Source organism: Aethalodelphis obliquidens, unplaced genomic scaffold, assembly GCF_003676395.1.
Source record: "Aethalodelphis obliquidens isolate GAN/ISIS:26980383/991018 unplaced genomic scaffold, ASM367639v1 scaffold1, whole genome shotgun sequence".
Taxonomy (NCBI): domain Eukaryota; kingdom Metazoa; phylum Chordata; class Mammalia; order Artiodactyla; family Delphinidae; genus Aethalodelphis; species Aethalodelphis obliquidens.
The window spans coordinates 32,182,508-32,206,183 of NW_020837945.1; the positions used below are offsets into that span (position 1 = coordinate 32,182,508).

At 36.0% G+C, this 23,676-nt stretch overlaps 1 protein-coding gene across 7 annotated transcripts in view; it reads right to left on the reverse strand.

The window, feature by feature from the left end:
• Positions 1-23,676, reverse strand: part of ROBO1 (roundabout guidance receptor 1) — a 396,160-nt gene that overhangs the window by 299,783 nt on the left and 72,701 nt on the right. For all 7 annotated transcript variants that reach the window (XM_027102621.1, XM_027102591.1, XM_027102582.1 and 4 more), the window contains exon 2: positions 17,200-17,526. In XM_027102621.1, coding sequence (XP_026958422.1) covers positions 17,200-17,526 — 327 coding nt within the window. The remainder of the gene's footprint in view (positions 1-17,199; positions 17,527-23,676) is intronic.

Consider the following 23,676-nt stretch of genomic DNA (forward strand, 5'->3'; position numbering starts at 1 on the left):
TCCTTTCTGGCTTCAATAAAATCCCTTTAAAATTGGAACCACTTCATTCAAATCAACATTCTTTCCTCTCTCCGCTTAGTATAACTAACTGTTGTAGCTTAGAAAAGGGTTATCATCAGCACAACTGAGTTAGTCAAAAGAAATAGTTACCAATGTCTCAGATTTTATGTCTTCCTTTAGGCAAAAGCAGAAGGAATGTTCTAAAATTTTTAAATTTTAAAATACTTAACATGCTTATTTATATTTATATGAAAATGTTTATATTTTAAAAATTCATATTAAAATTTTATAGTCAATGTTTTTAGTTTTATTAATTTTTAAATTTAACATTATAAGGGGAAATCTGAATTCTATATTTTTTGGAAGAATTCTATGCTGGATTATTAAAACAAACTTTGGGATAAAGTTTTATGCTATATATTCACCTATAAATGTTAATGTGAGGTTATCTAATAGTTTAGGGGGAAAATGATGCTTATTTCCATTGATGTATACCCATACATGTATCTTTTGGCTATCCATGCAAAATATCTTCTATTAGTATAAATTATAAAATCTTAACTTCACTCCTTCATTTAACACATATTAAATTTAGTCTGAGATACTGATCAGAATACGATGTTAAACTAATGTCTGACTTAAAGTTCTTTTCAGAAAAATTAGCTGATATATGCAATCACAGACTTGACTTATCATTCCAGTTGATTCTAGAAAAAAAAATATTTGTTCCTAAATAGAAAAAAAAAGAAGATTCATAAAGCAGATGAGGCACAAAAAATGCAGATAATTTATGCAATCTCTCATTTCTACTGGACATATAAAATGCCAAATTGTACATTAGCACCTTCAAATATAAGAAAGAAAACATTGTTTTCCACTGTTTTTGGTTGGAGATCATTGTATAGAATTTTTTACTGGCAGAAATTCAGTAATAACACACCCTTTGTGACCTGTGCTAGGTACAACAAGTTATACACAGTGCTTAAAATTAAGTGGGAAATACAGACAGGTAAACATTTAATTACAATACAGGACTTACATGCTGTGATCAAGGTGTGGTGTGGGTAAGGTTAACCTTGACTTGTGATGGGGAGAGGAGTGGGGTATACAGAAAAGGAGGCTCAGAGGATGTGATAACTCTGCTGAGGTCTGAAGCAATAAATAGCTTTTTCCAGATCAAAGGGATGGGGGTAGGAGAGCGTAAACTCTAGGCTACAGTGCCAGGATCACACAAATCTTTGCAAGTCATTTTAAAGAGTTTAGATTTTAGGAGCAATTGAGAACCTCTGAGTGAGCAATCAAGAGAGATCAGGTTTTTACTTGTAAAGAAGTATTACAGTTACCTAAGTGAGAAATGATGGTGATACTCATTAGAAAAAAAGCAAAGGGGATGGAGATAAGTGGGAAAACACTAAAGCTATTCAGGAAAAGACATCAGGAAGACCTGATGATCAACTGATGTGAACAGACAGAAAGAAAGGAGGAAGGAATTGATCTCAGGTTTCTGGTCTGCTGGGCTGGATAGATGGCAGGGTGGTATCATTTTCAGAGTTAGGAAATAATAGAGGAAAGGCAGGGATAGAAAGGAAGATGAAGAGTCTCATTCTGGATATTTGAGTGGGAGATGCCATCAGGACCTCCAAACGGAGCTGAGTGTACAGGTCTGCCTAGAGAGAACAGAACAAGGAGTGAGTCAGGACAACTTTGATAACTGAATCCCAGGAGGAAGGTGCAGTCCTCCAGGGTAGGCCACAGAGTAAAATCTCCTGGAACATGCACATTTCAGCAGTAGACCCAGCAGAGCCAGAAAAATAAGAGGAAAATCAATAGCATATGTGTGGTAGACCTTGCTAGTTGCCTACTAAATACCCATTGTTTGGAGAAGAAATGGGCCAGTTAAAAACACATCTCTCCATGCAACTTTGAAACTAAGGGTGTCCATCAAACATCGTCCTAGCCAACAAGGTGTAATCAAATTCTAGTGGGTGGGACTTCCAGGAAATTTATTATTTTTCTAAAAAAACAATAGGCTGATGATTTTTCACATTCCTCCCTCAAGAACAGCACAGAAATATGACACTGGAAGGTGCAGCAGTCACCTCGCAACCACAAGAAAGAAAGTCACATACTAAGGTTGGTAGAGCAGAAAAAAATCAAAGGGAGCTGGATTCTTAATGGCTTCTTGGAGCCGATATACTTTCTCTCTACATCCTTCCTCCAGAATCAAATTTAAACCTATTTGGCTAAATTGTCTGACTGTGGTTACAGGCAATAGGATGCAATCCTGATCTAGCTGGGTGCCATGAAATTCTGGGAAAGAGAATATTTCACAAATAAGGTCAACTGTGTCAAATGGCTGCAAGAGGTAAATTACATCCATAATAGAAGGCAAAGTTTAGAAAGCTGAGGTCAAGGCTATTTAGAGTAACAGGATATTAGTGAGAGAGAAGGGTAAGGAAGGCCACACACTGCACTCTGCACCTCTTTGCAAAGTTTTGGTAAAGCACTATATTTAAATTGCCTATGTTTGGAATACTGAATGGATCCTTGTTATATGGTTTTCAAAATGCTGATGTAGAAGAAGAAAACATCCCCAAGCACAAAATGGAAACAATAGTATATCATATGCTTACTCCTATGATCTTGAAACAAAGAACCATGAAGATAACCACACACCTGAATCTGAGATACACACTTTTGAAATTGTTTGTCCTCCCACAAAGTACCAAATATTACCGTTTATCCAAAATGTCTTCTGAGAAAACCAATTTTTTTCTGAAAAAAAAATTCTGACAGTTCATTTAAGTGTGGGAATCATAATAATTTAAATCTCCTACTGGTGTTTCACATCATTCATTAACATATTAAAAGCTATGAAGTCTTATAGAGAAAATACACTTAAAGATGTATTTTCCAAATTTTTTGTTGTTGTTGTTTTTGTTTTTTTTGTTTTGTTTTGTTTTGTTTTTTTGCGGTACGCGGGCCTCTCACTGTTGTGGCCTCTCCCGTTGCGGAGCACAGGCTCCGGACGCGCAGGCTCAGCGGCCATGGCTCACGGGCCCAGCCGCTCCGCGGCATGTGGGATCTTCCCGGACTGGGGCACGAACCCGCGTCCCCTGCATCGGCAGGCGGACTCCCAACCACTGCGCCACCAGGGAAGCCCCCAAATTATTTTTTTAACAGCTCACAGAAAAAAATTCACTGGAGCATATTTTGAGAAAGGCCACAATAAAATATTTAAATGCTAACCATGCCAATAACAACAGTTTTCCAAACCCTTAAAAATATACTGTCATAAAAGACATACTGTATACTGATATATGAAGAATACTTATCATTTCACAAATATTTATGTGGATTTTAAATACACCTGTGTATAAGAAGATGCCTACCTCTGGGAACAGAAAGCTTTTTCTAAATGTAACAATATATGGTATTTTGTTTTCAGCATCCCCCTTCCTGAAATAAAGAGATACATTCTCTGGGACCACAGGAATGGAAAAGGTAAGCCTAATAATGTGCCTAGTACAATAAATAGCACGTAGAACCACAGCTACCATTCATATAATGCTTACTGTTGGCCAGGCACAGATCTAAGCACATTATGTGTGTTAACTTACTTAATCCTCTCCAAAGCTCTATAAGGTAAATAGAATAATATCCCCACTTCTTATTAAAGTATAGAAAGGCTAAGTAACTTCACCAAGGGCAGAAAGCTATGCTAAATGAACACTTACTGAGTTTGTTGGGAACAAAATTTATTTTACCTTGACAGAATTAATCGTATCTATGAACAGTTTCCATAATGCAGTCTATGGATAAAAGCCATGGGGTTAATGGCTTAAGAGAACCCCTTATATTAAAAGAACACAAACTCCTCTTGGAATAGGTGTTGTTATTCACCTGAAGCTGATGATCAAAACTGTGAAGGAGGGCTTCCCTGGTGGCGCAGTGGTTGAGAGTCCGCCTGCCGGTGCGGGGGATGCGGGTTCGTGCCCCAGTTTGGGAGGATCCCACATGCCGCGGAGCGGCTGGGCCCGTAAGCCATGGCCGCTGAGCCTGCGCGTCCGGAGCCTGTGCTCCGCGGCGGGAGAGGCCGCGGCAGTGAGAGGCCCGCAAAAAAAAAACTGTGAAGGAGATTGAAGAATCATAGCTGACAGAGTCCAGAAAGAACCTGTTTCACAGGAAACCATACAGAGACCTAAGTGGTCATTACTTTTTAAAAAGAAGGAAAAAAAAGAAAAGTGGTAAGGAATTGACTTTACTGCCTACAAATATTGGGGAGTCTAACCACATAATTCTGAGGTTATTATTCAAGTTTTAGGTTTTGGTGATTTTGACAAAAGATGAGAGAAGTGGAGGAAAAGGTAATTATCAGCAGGACCTAAAACATTGTCTCCACTGGCCAGAAAACATTGTCTGGCCATAAAACACTGGCCATAAAACATTGTCTCCGTTCCTGTGGAATTTTGGTTCATTGTTGCTTTCTTTCCTGAAGTAGTCCCAAAGGTAAATATGTTATAATCATATTTTCCAAGAATTCCCTCAAGCAAGATTCAACAAGGTTGCAACCTGCCCTAGACTTCTTTTTATATATATATATAAATTTATTTATTTTTGGCTGCATTGGGTCTTTGTTGCTGCGTGCGGGCTTTTTCTAGGAGCAGTGAGTAGGGGCTACTTTTCATTGTGGTGCACGGGCTTCTCATCGTCGTGGCTTCTCTTGTTGCGGAGCATGGGCTCTAGGCGCACGGGCTTCAGTAGTTGTGGCGCAAGGGCTTCAGTAGTTGTGTCTCATGGGCTCTAGAGCGCAGGCTCAGTAGTTGTGGTGCCCGGGCTTAGCTGCTCTGCGGCATGTGGGATCTTCCCGGACCAGGGCTCAAACCCGTGTCCCCTGCATTGGCAGGCAGATTCTTAACCACTGTGCCAGCAGGGAAGTCCCTACACTTCTATTTTAGAACTAAGGGAAGTCACTTGGGTGACGATGACAAGTGCTGAACTGTATGATCAAAATGTTCTCAGTGTCCTTCTACAAACACAGGCTCCTAATCCATTTTCTAGTGTCTGACCGATATAAGAATCTAATAAAAGGGTAACTTAATATGACTCAATCTAGATAAAGTACAGTATTATTTGGTAAAGAGATACAGGGTGATGAAGAAGGAAAGATTGAGACAGAATATAGATCCCTTGTGAGGGACGTCCTTTCCCACTTTCTTCTTAACTTTCTGGGTTTACTCTAAGTTTTACTTCATCATTCACTGGATAAGATTAAAAATGTCCCCATTCAGGCATACTAAATACCTTGGTCATAAATTTTTATTTCTCTTGACAAGTGTAAAATGTCATAAACGCTATTAAAACTTCAATTTAAACCTCTGGTTAAATACGACATAACTTAAAATGTTACAAAAGCTACAATTTCCACTTTGGATACTAAGAGACTGCGATTAGAAACTGTTTTATTATACTCAGAAACCTAAATTAAACATCAGATGTACTTTATTAAAATTTAGGTCGCACTTAATAACGATCTTCAAACATAAGAGCTGCTATGATTTAGAAATGGCTTTTCTGTTATCACTTACCATGTAAAATGAAAGAAAGTCATGCTGCAGCACAGAATTTAAGTAAATTAAAGTAATAACTTTGTGTTAACATACGCTGATGCATATAAGGGATATTGATGATGGAAGCTGAATAATCTTTTGTTCCGAACCTCTTTTAATACAACAAATGATCTTCAGGTAATTTAAACTAAAAGTCAGAAGGACAGATTAAATGATTTCCAAATGATCCTTCCAGCACAGTTCCATTCTTATTAATAAAACCTAGTTTTGTTTTATTTCACAGTTTTCATTCTAGGAAATGTAAAGTAAAATAAAAAACCTAGCATTTCTCTTTTGGATTATGCTAAGCAAATATAGCCTTCCGTGAATTTACTTAAGAATATCTAAGATCCATTTCACATATTACTTTTCTTGATGAATGACGGTATGGATATTAATAGAGGTTTGAGTATCCCCTTCTCTGATTAATATTCCACGCTGTAAATATTCATATGTAGGAAGCAATTTTTTTCCTTATTCATCCAGGCAAATGTATTTTTGTGCTCTCCCAAGCTTGCCCCTACCATACCAGTACCTGCTGCACCGCCACCCGCCCAGTGCGCATGCTCCCTCTCTTCCCTTCCCTGTCTCTGTCTTTCTCTTTCTCCGCCCCCTCCTCCTTGAATCTCTTTCTCTGTTACTCTGGATATGTTTCCCGCTGTATCCCTCTTTTGCTTTTCTTTCTGTGTGTTTCTCTCCCTCCATTTCTGCCCCTGAATGCTGTCTCTACCAGTCTCTTACATATCCCTCCCCACTCTGTGCCTCCACTCTTACTGGTTTAGAAACCCAGGATAGTTCCCCTAAAATCATACTTCACCTGCTTCTCTTTTTAAAAATCAACCACATTGGGCTTGCATTCCCAAAAGGTGTTTGGGGCTCTGGGAGATGAGCAGGGGTCTATGAACTCCGGTTCACCACAATGTATACTAGGCTTCTCAAACTTGAATTTGCATGTGAATCATATGAACCACCTTAAAATATTGTTTAAATACAGGATCTGATTCAGGTGGTCAGGAGGGGGGACCCAACATTCAGCATCTCTAACTTGCTACCAGGTGATGCCAATGCTGATGGTCCATGGAGCATATTTTGAGTAGAAGCCTCCAGCTGCTGCCTGTAGTAGACCCAATCCTTCCCACATCTGAGTTTGCCTCCCCACACGTTACCATCTGCGTGGGTCTCTTCTCTTTCTTATCCATTTCATGCCTAGTTGCTGCAGCACCTAGATTTCCATTGGTTTTTACATCTTATTTTAATTAAGCTTTTCTAAAAATATATTTCATCAACCACAGATGAAAGCCTAAGGTTGTAATGAAAAATATTACTATGTTATAATTTTCCTTTGATTTCTCATCAAATTTGCTTCATTAAATATAAATCTATTGGACTATGATAATAGCTTTACATATAATATACAGATTACTGGCAAAGTACAGGAATGCAAATAATTCTACTTTACAGAATACTTATTTTGTGTATTTTCCCCCCTATCCAGAAAGAAAAAGAGAAAGTAAAGATGGTTAGGTCCTGTTTTGCACATGTAAAGTTTCTCAAGGGAACTTCAGAAAAATCCCTTCAGGTACCATCAATACTAATTGTTTCCTTATCAGTCAGGAAGTTTAAACCCCTTTGTTTTCTATCAGCCAGTCATTACACTCATAAGCACAGGTTGATGCTACTCAGAAGGGGTCAGTACACTTAGAGAGCTTGTCCTACACTTATTAGAGCCTAAAAAGAACTCATCTGACTTTTTGTACTAGTGGAAGTCAACTAAATTTCCTGAGTAATGTTATCGCCCAAAAGAGCCAATTAAATATTCCAAAATCTTGAAAGAAAGAAAAACTCCCAGGGAAATAGTACCGAGACTGCATTCTAAGAGCCGTGCCTTCAAATGAGTGTTTGAGATCACGTGACCTGCTTGCCTTTACAAACAAGTTGTGTGGAAATGAGATTGTTCCTTCAAGTGGCATTCTCATACTTTATGATGCTCCTCAGACATGGAATAAAACATTTCCAAGTTACATGTTAGATCACATCACTTACAATGGGCCAGGAATTGTGCTAGGCACTTGAGTCACAGATGGCTCCAGAGGAGGTAACTCTTGAGCCAATTATAAGAGAGTGACCGGGGGCTTCCCTGGTGGCGCAGTGGTTGAGAATCCACCTGCCGATGCAGGGGAAACGGGTTCGTGCCCCGGTCCGGGAAGATCCCACATGCCGCGGAGCGGCTGGGCCCGTGAGCCATGGCCGCTGAGCCTGCGCATCCGGAGCCTGTGCTCCGCAACGGGAGAGGCCACAGCAGCGAGAGGCCCGCTACCGCAAAAACAAACAAACAAAAACAAAGAGAGTGACCAGTGGAACAGGAAGAGAAGCACATTCCAGGCTGCGGAAACAGAGGAAAGTGCCATTTCTTGGGGCTGTGATGGGCTGCAGCATACTGAACTACTGTCAGCCATTCAAAGCTAACATCACCTAATCCAAATTCTCAATTCCACTTTCACGGTCATAGACTTGACCTTGACTTCACCAGCAGCAATGATTGTATCTCTTGGAAAATCTCAGCTTCTACTGACTCACCCTCCAAAGTTAAACAAAGTCTTCAATCTCCAAATCTAATCTTCACTTTTCTCTTCATCTCCATTACTACACTTATTTCAAACTAGCACCATCTCCTGCCTGTAATACTGCAATAGCTTCCTAACTGGCCTCCCCCAATCATTTTGCAATTCATTCTCCCAACGTGCAGTACACAAGTATCACATGAGTGACATTTTAGACTATAAATAAGATCATGTCACCTCCATCTTTGCCTGAAAACTTCCTGTGGTTCTCATTGCACTGAACATACAGTCCAACATCACTAACCAGGTTACAGGATCCTGCATGACCTGGCCCCCATCCATCTCTCTAGCTGTTTCCCTTACTCATATGCCATACTAGCTATCTTTCATTTTCTCAAATATGCCCAAGTCTATCATTTCTCATGGCCTTTTACATGTACTATTCTTTTTGCCTGAAACACCTTTTCTTTTACTTTGTGTCTTGGTAATATCCATGGGTATTTCTGCTCTCAGCTTAACCCCAATCCTTCCTGGCACTTGGCACAATTTTAAGGATAAAGTTATTTGTATGGTTAGTTACTTATTTTCTGTCATCACAACCCCCTCTTCCCACTATTTTGTAATTTCTATGAAGGCAGAAACCATTTTCTTTTTCGTTCACCACTGAATAGCTAAAACTAAGCAAAAGGCCTGGAAAGAGTTACTTAGGGAAAAATATCCATTTTTTGGATAAACTATATTTCGTTATTCTTCATATTTTTATTTAATGCCTGACTTTTTAAAAACAACATTTTTAATGCCCACATTGTGTAACTAAGAAAAGAACTTTTATGCCTTCAAAACATTCAATGGGGCTTTATTCTAATCTGACAAAAAAGCTTGAATTGATAATTAATGAAAGGTTTAAGTTAATTTATATTGTATTAATTAAAATTAACTATACTAAGAATGTTTAGGTATGTTTTATTAAACTTGTCATTGAAGCAAAAATTTTTAAATAAATACAAATGATTCTCAAGTTAGTCTCTGTATGTGGGAAAGATGTCTAGCATTTAAATCACAAGTAAATTAGGAGGATTAAAAGGAAGGGTGATATGATGATAAGATTTAAGAGATAACCATGGTTATTAATTTTTAAAGGGAATATTGTTGATATGAGGAGACACTGCCAAGAATTTCCCATAAATAACTAAATACTGAATTGATTTCCTGGAAGCCTCAAGGGACTTTATATCTAAGCATCAAATAGTGTTGGAATAATCATATTAGTACTTTTCAGCATGTGTGGACACCATCTACTTTTTGAGAAAATAAAAGGAGTGGCTCATGAGACTGGTAATGGAATACATAACCTTTAACCCCAAGATTACTGGATTGAATCTGGTCCAGGACGGTGTATGTAGTAATATCCAGCAGATGGAACCTGTTTTGTAACATCCAATCTAGAGAGCTAAACTCTTCCATTTCGTCTTTATGACATAGCTATGTGTTCCAACATAGCCAATGCCTTTTTTTTTTTTTTAACCAACCAAGAAAAGACTGAATATTAATTGAATAGTAAATAGTTTTCCCTAGAGAACATATAATGATGTTAGGATATCTAGAAGGATATCCACCCAACTTTCAACAGTGGTTAACTCTGGGCAAATGAGATTACAAGAACATATATTTTAAAAGAGCAAGTATGTTCTATAATGCACGTGTTTAGAAATAACATACAATAAGTTATTTTAAAATGATCTCCATAAGCTTACTAATCATATTCCTTAACCTGAGTTTGGGAGCAAAGGAATGAAAATGTATGACATGTCCCCACTCTAAGATCTTTCTACAAACTTGCTAAAGATTAATAAATGACAGTTGTGTGAGCCAAAGAAAAAACAATAAAAGTTTGCCTAAGAAATCAACTGCACACATATCTACAGCCCATAATTGGTTTAACTAAGAGCAGTTTTAAGATAGAATGTCACCTGTTGGTTATTTATGAATAAGTAGTACATTCTCTGACACAGCCACCTCCTTTAACACCCACGTTCAAAAGGTCAGCGGACTTCGTCCTTTTCTACTAAAATACCCATTGAAACTTAAACTTTCTCTTTATGCCCATCGTCACTGTCATCTCTCACATGAGTTATGGAATATGGGTTTGTGCTTTTATTTTCATACTAAATACTCTTTGGACAGATAAAACCAAAAAAAAAAGAAGAAAGAATTTTTATGTTATTTCAAAGAAAATGAGAATTGTCTCCTCTCTTAATGTAGTATAGAAAGGATACTGCTCTTACTTTTCTCAACAAATACAGAATTCACACTATATTTACTTGAAGACATAATATTTCTATCCTCAATTTATGACACAATTTAAACCCAATATTTGGATGCAGCAAGTGATCTGATGGACCACGGAGATTACACGATTTTTCCCCCTGGTTTTCTGATTTTTATTTCTCAGTTACTAAAGATGATAAAATAACTACAAATCCAACTTAAAAATCCCCAAATAATTGTTATTTAAAGACAGCTATAGGTGGAATGTTTGTGCCACCCCCCAAAAAAATTTGTATGTTGAAATCTTTATCCCCAGTGTGATGGTATTTGGAGGTAATTAGGGTGGAATGAGTTCACTGGGGTGCAGCCCCTGTGATGGAATTAGAGCCTTTATACAGGGATAGAGACCAGAGCTTTCTCTTCACCATGTGAGGAAACCAGGAAGAGAACTCTCACCAGAACCTGACCATGCTGGTACCCTGGCCTCTGACTTCCAAGCCTCTAGAACTATGAGAAATAAAAGTTTGTTGTGTAAGCCACCCAGTACGTGGTATTCTTGTTAAGGCGGCCTGAACTAAGACTGGCAACAGGGCTTCCCTGGTGGCACAGTGGTTGAGAGTCCGCCTGCCGATGCAGGGGACACGGGTTCGTGCCCCGGTCCGGGAAGATCCCACATGCCGCGGAGCGGCTGGGCCCGTGAGCCATGGCCGCTAAGCCTGTGCATCCGGAGCCTGTGCTCCGCAACGGGAGAGGCCACAACAGTGAGAGGCCCGCGTACCGCAAAAAAAAAAAAAAAAAAAAAAAAAAGACTGTCAACAACAAAAGACTATATTCTAACTGGTGGTAAAAACTCAAGTCTTTAGTAAATATAATCATGTCACAGAACTTAGCAATATTGCTTCTTTACTTAAGTGAAAAAACATGTGAATTCAAAACGAAAATTTTAATGTTATACCAACTGTAAAAGTTACAAAAATGAAATTTTTCATTTGACCCTAAGACAAAAATGATTTAAGTCAATACTATTTGCATGCCTTGCATTAACAACGAGAATCTAAAGATAAGGGTAAATTTCTCATACCAGGAATTTCAACTCAATATGGAAATTAATATACTTAACATGCTCTGTACTTAACCAGAAATTAATTTAAGAAAATTTACTTACTGAAACATTTAATTTAAATTTTAGTATATTAACACACATATCTTCAAATTCAAAATGAAGTCAGTCCATTTCTGAAATAAAAAGCATCCAGATCCCCTTTGTATAAATAATCCTAGTGTCTGGCCATAATACAGGGAAAGAGAAGAAGGCAGTGAAACCAACAGCACCGACAATTAGATTTATGATTTATAATTATGTGCCAGTCACTGTGCTACACACTTTATATGCATTATTTCATTTACTCATGAATCAATTTTGCAACAAAAAGTCACTGCATTTTAGGATATAAGTGTGCAACAAAGAAGAAAGATATTTTAAAATCATTAAACTAAATGAATCTTTAACATTCTTCATTTGAACACTGAAAACAAAAATAATATATATATAAATGTTTTAGAATCTTATCAAATCATGGAAAATGGCAAAGTTTTTTTAAAAGATAAAGCAGATTAGAGGAAACAAATATTTTCAAAGATGCAATATAGAGCCTTTGGGAAGAATAAGAATAAGAAAATATGCATATCAATTTCAAAGATAAAAAGTCTTTCAAGGAACAATATATGTGTGTGCAGACATATAAAGGTCAACTTGATTGTGTGCACAATCAGTCAATCGATCGATGTACAATATAATGGCATATTCTATTTTCACCTGCTCATCGGTACCATTTTACTGCCAGGAGTCATCCTTTCATCTTCAATGCTTCAGATTTTAGAAATACATTCTACTATACCAACACCTGGCTCCTTAGCATACACGTCAGTACACTTTCTCATTTTATCCAAAGGCGGAAAATCAGATAATTCGAATTCTAAATCACTTTATAAGGAGAATTGTTTAATAACAATGAAAGATCATAGTGTATTGAAAGTAGTGGGAAAATATTACTTTAAAATATAAACATTTTACCTCAAAGTAATTACTATTAAAAAGCACCCCGGTTAATAAAATCTGGGAAGATTAATCTCTGATTAATTGTACAAAATTATTTTTTTCTGGAAAGATAGTTCTGTGTTTTGCTGCTAAGACAGTCAGCAGATGTCTGCCTAGTCTGAAGGGAATTTCTCTTCCTCAGGAGAAAACAGCTTACATAGGAAACAAATAGCCGTATGCTGACTATGTACTACTTAGCAGATGACGTAGAGAGACATGTTCTGTAATCGAAAGCATGAGGGTCAAGGTTCAAATTAATCTTCCTTAAAATTCAATGCAATTACCCAAGATCGAGTTACTTATTAAATATAAGTTGTGTTGAAGAACTGTGCTATCAATTTGTGCCAGGCATAAAATAAAGCTCTAAATTTACTAACTGGTAATGTTGAATATGGAAGAACAGATTCGTAAAATATTTTTCTAAACATTTAGTAGACTCTCAAATAGAGCTAATACGAAACAAAAAAATACTACTTGCAATACCATTTTAGAAAGCTGGGTTTGAAACTGAGTTAAACAGTGAATTTTCATAAGTCTTAGAAACAGCAATATATTCTAAATTTACAAGTTAAAGTCCTCATCAAGATATATCATTCTTGGCTTGCAAAGAAAAACAATAATTAAAAAAACAAATTAAAAAAAATGTATCTGTGATTAAAAATTGGTTTCCTTTACAGAGATAAGCTTCCAAAAATTCAAGGTGGAAACTTTAGGTGTAAGGACTACCATATATTTCTTAGCATTCCAATTCTTAGACTTTATAATTGTGTGAGATAAACTTAATTGCATCAAAACTGAGTTTTCAAGAACAAGAATACAATTTTTACTACATGGCAAAGATCAGCACCTAAAGATCGGTCAGTGCTTTTCACTGGGTCCAACCTGGTTATAATTGCGATTTAAATGAAAACAAAAATAAATAATCCTAAAGATAACCAATAAATGCAATCCTTTTGGTACATTATTTAAATTTAAATAAATATTAAAAACACAAAAGACAAGAATATTATCATTTCAATACAAAAATAAAAGTTTTAAATGATGTTCCATATCATTTTTTTCTCCACTGTTTGAGAGATTGACAACTGTTAGGAACCAAGAAATCCAGTTGTTGTTACAGCTGTAAAACTTGGTTTAAAGGCAAATAAAACACAGATAAATGTTTTTAAAAGCATTACCAACAACTGTGCTGTGAAACCAGTGTTGCCTCAAGACACTTTTGTTAATGCTATTACTTTGGGCTATAGCGTCACTAAGAAATTAGATGAAATCTTTGTCTTCCTGTGTCTGAGCCTTTGGGAAGAATAAGAATAGCTCTTACTGAACTTCTGGTACCTAAACTAAGAAAATATGCAAAAAAAATAGTAATATTCTCCAGGAAATAATAAAACCAAGCTATAATAGTACTTTATAGATTTAACCTACAGCAAATATGACCCATGTTTCCCTGCCCTCCTTCCCCTCCTGTATTTATGTAACATACAAAAGGCTAGTTTTGATTTTAGGATGCAAACATATTTTAAAATGGTGAATGAGCAGTAACCATTGGCTAAAATAAATAACTGAAATACATGTGAACTAAATTACTATATATCTATTTGTAGTGCACTGAACCATGAATTTTTTTAGACACAAAAACCCCTTTTAACTGCAGAGTACTTAATTTTTCCCATATAACTTATGTGACCAAATAACACAATTTCTTTAAATAAAAACATGCTTTTAATTTTTACAATTTAACTAGTATAAAAATTATTGGAAGCAAACACTACTTGAACTTTTCTCATGGTTTCAAATAATTATTATCACTAATAAGGTGATCCTGGGCTTCCCTGGTGGCGCGGTGGTTGAGAGTCCGCCTGCCCATGCAGGGGACATGGGTTCGTGCCCCGGTCCGGGAAGATCCCACATGCTGCGGAGCGGCTGGGCCCGTGAGCCGTGGCCGCTGAGCCTGTGGGTCCGGAGCCGGTGCTCCGCAACGGGAGAGGCCACGACAGTGAGAGGCCCAAGTACCGCATAAGAAAAAAAAAAAAAAAAAAGGTAATTCTTATTACCAAACTACCCTTATTAACAGCAAACTATATTTGATAAATATATAATATCTATATACTTCTCCCTTCCCAAGTATATGAATTGTTACTGAATATGAACTTAAAGTATTTTCTAGAGTAGTTTGATTAAATTTTATTCAGTAAATTATGATATCCTTTTTTCTCTGGAGCTTGACAACATTTTGGAATGTGTCAGGAATATCCCACTAAAATTTGTGAACTATGCATTAAGGGACTATGTATTTGAATGTTTTACTGGTAAAAGTTATATAATGCTCTTATGTCTGGTTTCAATTTCATGATCGTATATTTGTTGACTGAGACTGCAAGAGCTTTTCCCATAATGGACTCTCAAGGTAATGGAAAGTCTAAGTTAGAAACAGAACTTAACTGGAAACTAATGGTGTCTTTTAAAATAACTGCACAAAAGCCAGATTAAAACAGACAGGTCTCTAAATCCCAATGCATTAAGGATATCTTGATCATCTGAGGTAAAACTAGAGGTGTTTTGAAAAGGAAGATCTAGAGGGTAAGCATTTAGACTCTCTACTCAAGTCTATAAACTTTTTTAAAAATTCTGACAATGATAAAGAATACAAAGAGAGTAGAAAATAATACAGAAGCATGAGATGATCTTTGATATTTCTGTCGGTACACATTTCTTATAAAGAATTCTAATTCCAGAGAATAAACAATCACTGTTTTTCCCTCCTCATCCTCAGTTTCTTACATACCACACACAGGAGTTGGCCTAGGTTATCTACATCATCTTTCTTGATTCTCTAAATTTGTTCTCAAACGTTAACTCACATTTATCTTCACAGAAAATAATAATTCTTAAGTATAACGATGCCAAGCATTAGAAAGGTGTTAATATCGTAACTTTGAAAGATGACTGTCAAAACATATATATATGTCTTATAAATAAGTTGAAACTTTAAAATTATTTTGCTTGTGCTACATTTAAAGTTGAGCTTAAAAAACAAAAGAAAAAGAAAAATATCTTTCTGCTGTGATTATAGCTTTTATACATCTCACTGATTTAGCTCTAGGACCTTCACTGAGAATCAAGGCAATAAGAGAAAGTACAATAAGTTAATTATCAGTTAACTGTGAATAGAGAAATATAAACTTGGGTTTCAAGTAAATGTTTTAAAAACGTGAATGCCTAATTCTGACAGAGGTTTAAATGGTCACTTTAATTTTTTATTCTATCTAATTAAATTTTATGCTCGTATCAGATATCTTTGGCCTTCTGTCTCAAGGTAAGTATTACGTGGCTCTGTGAGTGTGTTCAAATCATCTAAATTCTCTGGAGATGATTTCACATTAATAATATGATTGAGTTGGAATAATCTTTCTTTAAATTCCTTTTTATGTCTATAATGTCATAATTATCTGCGGTTCTTTATATTCATGTTCTAGTTCAATGCAGGAGACAATGTTAGAGATTATGAAAACTATATAACTAAAATTTTGAACATACATTGTAGTAAAATATCAATCACCTTGGAAAACATTATATATAAATATAGACATAGTTATATATACAGTTTCATATATAATTATAGACAGCTAAATTTAAAGTGATATTAAAATTTAAAGTGAATTAGATCTAAATTTCATTTGTGTCTCCAATCCCTATACAATTCTCAATTTCTGTCACATATACATATACACAGCAGGATTCTTTCAAAGGAATGAAATTTTCTGGCCACCTCTCGAGTGTTTATTGAAAATAAGCCTAATTCTAATTCAAATACAATACACATCTAGACTCTATATATAACAACTTAATCATTAGTCAACTAAATCCTTATTGAGGTAATTCCAAATGAGCAGCCTTTGGTAATTGTGTAAATAAACTGAACCATCAACTCCCTGAGGATTCCATCCATGTGTTTTCCTCCAAGGGTGCACTACAGTGTAGCCAAGATAATACTGTATGAGGCATATACATACATTTCTTTGGATACAGCTTTACCGAAAGTGTATTTCTGAGAATTAGAAACAGTGTAAAACTACACCCTACACTACCAGGTGAAAGTATTTCTCCTAATGAAGACAAATGAAAAATACCCTACACTATTATATTTCCATAAACATCCTCATTTTCTATATATTTAAAAGGAACAAAGGAGGCGAATACATCCATTTCAGTGAGCATGTTCAACAGAAAACAGCTCCAAAAAGTAAAACAAAGCACAAGAAACTCTGCTCAATACTCTGTAATAACCTAAATGGGAAAAGAATTTGAAAAAGAATAGATATATGTATACGCATAATTGAATTGCTTTGCTGTACACCTGAAAGTAACACAACATTGTAAATCAACTCTAGTCCAATATAAAATAAAATTTTTTTAACTAAAAAAATTTTTTTAAAAAGTAAAACAGTTCAACAACTATGTGTAAATCCCAATTTAGCTTGAATAACCAGCTAAGATGAGAAATATAGAAAATTCAAACAAATAGTAGATGATATTCATATACAAATCTAGAGATTTTCCTCAGGTAAAGCCTGTGATACAGGTTTAAACTTTTATTACTGTGATCAAGTGAAATGATCCCATGTGGCCATCTCTCCAAACACAGAAAGCCCATTTTACTTACTGGCTACCTCCAGCGATGCATTGTGACTCACAGCCTCTCCGAGGTAATTCCTTGCTACACAGACATAGACCCCTTCATCAGGCCTACTTTTTCGTCCATGCACTATACGTAAGAAAAATAAAGATCCACTTGGCAGCAACATTCGGTGTGAGCGAGGGTCATCTTTGTCTGTCTCCACTCTCTCCCCACCTTTGTACCATTCAATGGTGGGTGTGGGGCGGCCTTCAGCTTTGCAGTTCAAAGTTGCAGGTTCTCCTTTTGAGACAATTAGGTCGGAAGGGTGTTCAACAATGCGAGGTGGAAAATCTTCCTGACGAAGACGGGAGCCTGCATAAGAATTGACAAAATATCTTCATTTCATCACTTGAAAACAATTAAAAGTCTTATTTCAAAAGCATAGGCGTTAGCACTACTATCTAAACACTGCATAATAATCACCTACTCTTCCTCACCTCCTTACTAACTAATCCTTCTGGTGTCCACCTTGACTATACCTTCTAATTCCTGAATCCTTTTGACCCGCCACTTAGAAAGTGCTCTTGGTAAAACTTTGTCTGTACAAATCCTGTCTGCTCTCCAAATCCCTTGTCCACAAATCCTTTCAGAACCCATTACCCTGTCTGTTTGTACCATGTACGTGCCTGTTTTTGCAGAGGAATGTGTTAGAGAATTGTCGACTATTACAAATAATGGCATGGCTTCCTGGAATCTCATTTTTAATGAAACATCAATCAACACTTTAGCAAAACATATGCTATATAATAATAAACATTTATGTTAAAATGTATATGATGGAACTGTTCTTTATATTTTTCTAAATAATAAATATATATGTGTATATATGTGTGTGTGTGTATATATATATATATTTACTTTCCCAGAGTTTTTATTAATAAATTAAGTTCATTTGTCTCCAATAATTCTGTTACTATTTTAGTAGACTTCAAAGATGAAATGTTAAATAATGGAGTTTAAATAATTAAATATAACATTCAATGAAAAAGGATACTAGGTGAGAGCCTACATTCTCGACCTTATATATTACTTAATAAGTGAAGGCCTGAGTGTATGTGTCATTTAAATATTTTCTGTCTGTACCTTATTTTTTTCAATGAGATTATAATCTCTAAAAGAGGGATCAAGTTTCCTACCTTACTGTTGCCATGGATAGATTTCATGTGTAAAAATCTTAGCGATTTCTCAACTTCAACAACCAAACCTTAAACCTTGTTCTCATCCAGTGTTCCGATCTCAATAAACAATGAAAAGTAGAAACCAGTCTCGCTTGACACCCCTCTTTCTGTCCTCTAACCCTCCCCCAAGTTTCTTAAATCAATCTACTCATCTCACTCTCTACAGCCAGCTACCATCCCAGATCAAAGTACTATAGATTCCCACCAGGATTTAGGAAAGCAATTAAATAGCTTCACTTCAAAGCAGCCAAATAATGGCTCTGAAATACAAATACAATCTGGGTCCTCCCCTTCTTCAGTGGCTCTTAAAGTAAACTCATCGCTCTTAAAATCTTTAACAAAACTTACAAGAGACAGTGTGTTCATTCCCCTATCTAGATCTCAGGATGCTTCCTGTTCCACTCCTTTCTCTGCTTTCTTCACCCCAGTCTTCTGTTAGTTCCACAAATATATTAAGCTTCTTCCTACCACAGGCCTATGCCTGCCACAGCGTCTGGGATCAAAAGGATCTTACCCTGGTTTATACCCATTCTTCTTTCAAATCTCGACCTTCCCTGATCTTTACCACAAAACTTAAATGCTTCTTTTTAGCAAGGGTATGAAACTACCTATGGTAAAATAATCAGAATTATATTTTAAATTTATTTGTTTGATGCTTTGAACACTGTCTGTCTTTCCCATCACTCTGTAAGATCTGTGGGTCTGATTTTGCTCATGGTTGCTTCCCTTATCCCTGGCAGAGTACTGAACACACTACAGATACTCAACAAATAAGTGTTGAGTAAATAAAAAAATAAACAAAGTGCTAACAGTAAAACCCTATTTGAGTGGAATGATCTGAAGCTTAATAATCATGCACTGTACAAAGAGACGTTAAAAGATTTCTTTTTTAAATTGTAACCATATAGGCATACTGTTTAACCTTTACTAGACTAAGCTCTGCATGGGGTTTATTTACATCTCTAATTTGTAACTGCTGCAGTTACTCTTTCTTAATGAATGATGAAACTAAAAGATCTATTATTTGCTTATGTCTACCATGAAGCAAAAAAAATTATAATCTGAAATATTGAGTAATAGTTTTATAATCTGAAATATTGAGAAATAGCTTTAGTTCAGTGCATGGTATACAGCATACTATAAGTCCGTTAAATGAAACCAGGCTCTAAAAGAGGAGGAAATAAGCCAGCTACATGGGGAAAAAATTACTTGGAAACTCGTGGTCTTTAGCAAAGGCTATACTGAAGGCAAATGAAATTTAAATTGAATTTAAGATTACTCAACCACAAGTGCTGTATAGTTCAGAAAATAAAGCACTGTAATATATTACTGGCCTTTATTTTGGCTGTAATTATGAAAGATGGATGCTAATGAAGATCAACTGCTGAGGTAATATATATTTAAGCCAATTTTATTTATATTCTGTAAGTCTATTTCAGATAGGAAATGGGGATGTACAGGTTGCTATAAGAATACAAAGAGTGGGCACTTAACACTGCCCAAGAAAGGCATACCGACACATGAAACTTGAGGTAGGTCTTGAAAAATGAGTCAGGAAGAAAAGAAAGGAAAGGATTTCACTCAGAGGCACAGCTACAAAAGCATATGGCACGCTGTGGGACCTGTAGGTAGGTTAGTACAGCCTCAGTATAAGGCAGGTGTCAGATGGGCTTTGTACATCAAGCCAAAGTTCTGGAACCTAAATGAAGGCAACAAGAACATTCAAATATTTTAAGCAAGGGACTGCATGCTTAAGTTTGGTTTTAAAGAGCTCACTCTTGATGGTATGAAACTAGACTGCAGCAGCTAAGCTAGGAAGGGATTAGTTAGGACACTTTTACACTCTTTAAACAATAAATTCTGAAAGCTTGAACTTGGATCTTGACAGACAGAAAGGAAGATAAAAGGAAGAATCTAGAGATATTTAGTTACAGTATCAACAGGACCTACTCACTGGCAATGTGGGAGAAGGTGGAAATGAAAAATGCACAAGATGGAAGAGAAGCAGAGGATAGAGAGATTCTGAGTTTCTGATCTGAGCAATGGGTGAAGGGCAGTCCCAATGAAGGTCAAGAATAAAAGAGTGGGATGTGGTGAGAGGAAGAAGGACAGAGATGATTTATTCAGCATGAGATGTGGAGAGTTTGGGATACTTCCAGAATATCCAAATAAGGACGACAAGTTGCCTATTAAATATCCAAGTTTGACCTCAGGAAAAAAATCTCAGTTGGATCCATATATGAAAATCAAGTTGGAGACTGAAACACTGGGAAAGAATAAAACTGCCTAGGGAGCGTGTATAGAGGAAGTAACGGCCAATTAAAGAACCTGGAGATCACCCAGGCTCCACGAAAGTGCAGTGGAGCTCAAGACTCTCTCCATCCCTAACCTACAGCCACGTATAGCTGGACCACAGCCAATATGACTTTTGGGAGTGGAGAGCTCAGGCCCAACTTTTCACCATGATGTTTGTACAGCAGCATTCAGTAAAAGACTTTCAGCAATAAAAATGCTCTCTATTCTATTAAAGGCTAAATTTACAAAATGCTCTGTGAAATATTCTTTTCTCAGATTGTTTACTCAAAAAAAGATCTGGGTTCTCAGGGTCTTTTAATCTTGCTAATGTACATTATGTGCTCTAGAAGAAAAGTATAATATGCAGCAATTTCTTAAACTTATTTGGCCACTGAACTCTATATTTTTCTTTTTATGGGACATACCACTGAACTTTGCTTCTGAGGAACACACTTCAAAAGAAAATACACTCTGTTAGCATATAATAATCTTAAGAGAATGAACAGGGTTAGCAAAAAAAAAAAAAAAAAAAAAAAAAAAAGAGTTACTTGGCTGTAGAGCCAAAACTTTTGGAAATCACAACAAAAAACATAGAAATGCCACATTTCTCATAACGTACAACCTTCAAGAAAGGAACTTTCCAATTCCCGAGTGATATTTATCATAAGTCATCAGTTAACCTCAATAATAACAATTATAAATTGCACTCATCATCTCTATTAAAAACTATAATAAATTATTCTTTATTATCATGTCTAAACAGGAAGAAAAGGAATGGAAAAGAAAACAAATATTAATTATCCACCATCTCCTTTGTCACAACAGCATCTTCATGAGGTGGGTGTTGTTATCTGGTACCCATATGGGGGAACTAAGCACTAGTGCTTAGCTGGAAGGTGGCAGTGCTGGGATCCAACCCTAGTCAAATTCAAAATCCTTGCTCTTTCCCACTATTCCATAAATATTGCTAGGATTAATTAGTTAAAATCCATTCTTGTTTCCAACACTGGAAGTTGTTAATTTTGATTACTTTTATTTAAAATGTAGATAATGAAAACAGTAAGAAGCAGTCAAACTTGATAACATCTAATGTTCTTTTCCCATGCAATCAGAGAATATCTAACTGTAAATCATATGGTTTCATAGTCAGTTAACTCAGTAAAGACTTTCATGATGAACGAATGAGAACATAAAGCATTCCTTGTGAGCTTATCTAAATATGAGCTTGCATTTCTGAGTAGCTCTCCTATTTTATCAGGTTTTAGTATTTGAGAACCTCAGTTTCTACACAGTTTGCACAATTAAAATTAAATATCACTGATTCCCATTTTTTTTTCCACCAGCATGCTTTGAGGGAAAAACGTCACCCAACTTCTATCAATAACTGTGATTCACTTTCTCAAAGGAGGACCTTGAGGGAGTTACCCCAAGAATAATTAGGGAAGAACATACTATATAAATCTTAGAGGTTGTGTCCATCTCCACTCTGTCACAACACCTCTCTTTATATAATATTCTTGACTCGCTATTCATAAAATGCCTTCTTTCTTCAATCATAAATTCTGAGTTCCTATAAATCACCCAATAACCACCATTTTAGTTATGCTAATTTGGGTATTTTTTATATAATAAGATAAAAGGTTTATATTACACTTGGCAAAACCAAATTCAAGGTTTCAACTATATTCTGCATAAGAAACTAAAAAGTTACAAAGAAGAGAGGGTAAAAGGAAAGGGGCTGATGGAGTGAGGCTTTACCAAGGAACTAGGATGATAACGTCAGCTGAATCCTGACAAGGCAAGGCAAGAATCCTGGTAGGACCTTGGGAATATAACGCAATTGACTTCGGGAAAGGCCAGCATCAGGGAAAAGGGCAGGGCAGGATTCCTTCAACAACTGCCCGGTTGGAAGATAAAATATAAACACGAGTGACTGAAATATCTAAATATTTACACAACCACAGCTGGAAAAAGATACACACGTAAGTGCTAAGTATTTCAAGGAAATATATCAAAGTCACATGAGATTTATTATGAGGAAACCAAACTCCTAGTTGGATGTAAACTGTTCCCCCCTTTAAGACATTGCATTTACAGAAACATAAGCAAGTAACCGTTTAAGAGACTGATTTTGTTAATATTTTGCTGAGGTATGCAAACATACAAATATATAATTTTATTCTTTTTTCAAATGTATGATTTTATTCTTCTTTTCTAGTATAGCAGTAATACGTGTCTCAGGGTTTTGTTTGTTTAGGTTTTCAAGTCTGTTTCTTCTTAGCAGATTGAGCAAAGCAGTATTTATTTTATTAACAAAGTTTTGTTTTGATCCAAATTTCTTTTTCCTATCCCGTGGTAGGTAAAATGGAAAACCTAAATGATTAAAATATCCATTCGCATCATGTATCATATTAAAACATCTGCAGCACAAGAATGCCTGTAACATTGCTAAAAGCACAAGAGAAACAAGTTCAGTGAGTAGTTGACATATGCACAATGAATATTAATAGACAATTTCGTGACATGTGCCCAAAGGGGGGTGTGGAGAATATACATTTGCCTTGACAGCATACCTATATTTGTAAAAGAATACTTACATTCTTAAAAGAGCCTTGCCTCTTAACCTTTTTTATTTAAGCTCCATTTACATCTTAAGGAGCAAAAGGCCTCCAATTATTAACATAAATCCTATCATGGGCTCCAATCCTGTAATTTTCCTGTCAGAATTTCATCCTACAAGGAGATATTTGTTAAAAATAAGAAGACAGCACCCATTAATTACTCACCATGCAGAGAGTAGACTTAAATATCCTCTACTGAGTTATACACATTTCCCAAATACTCATGCTTACTGTAACTATAAAAACAGAGCACACTCTACAGAAAAACTCGGTAATTTCACCTGAAATTTATATAGAGTAAAGGAATACAAGATGCATTAAAATAATTATATGATTAATGGATCATGCCGTTTTCCTTAGGTACTTTG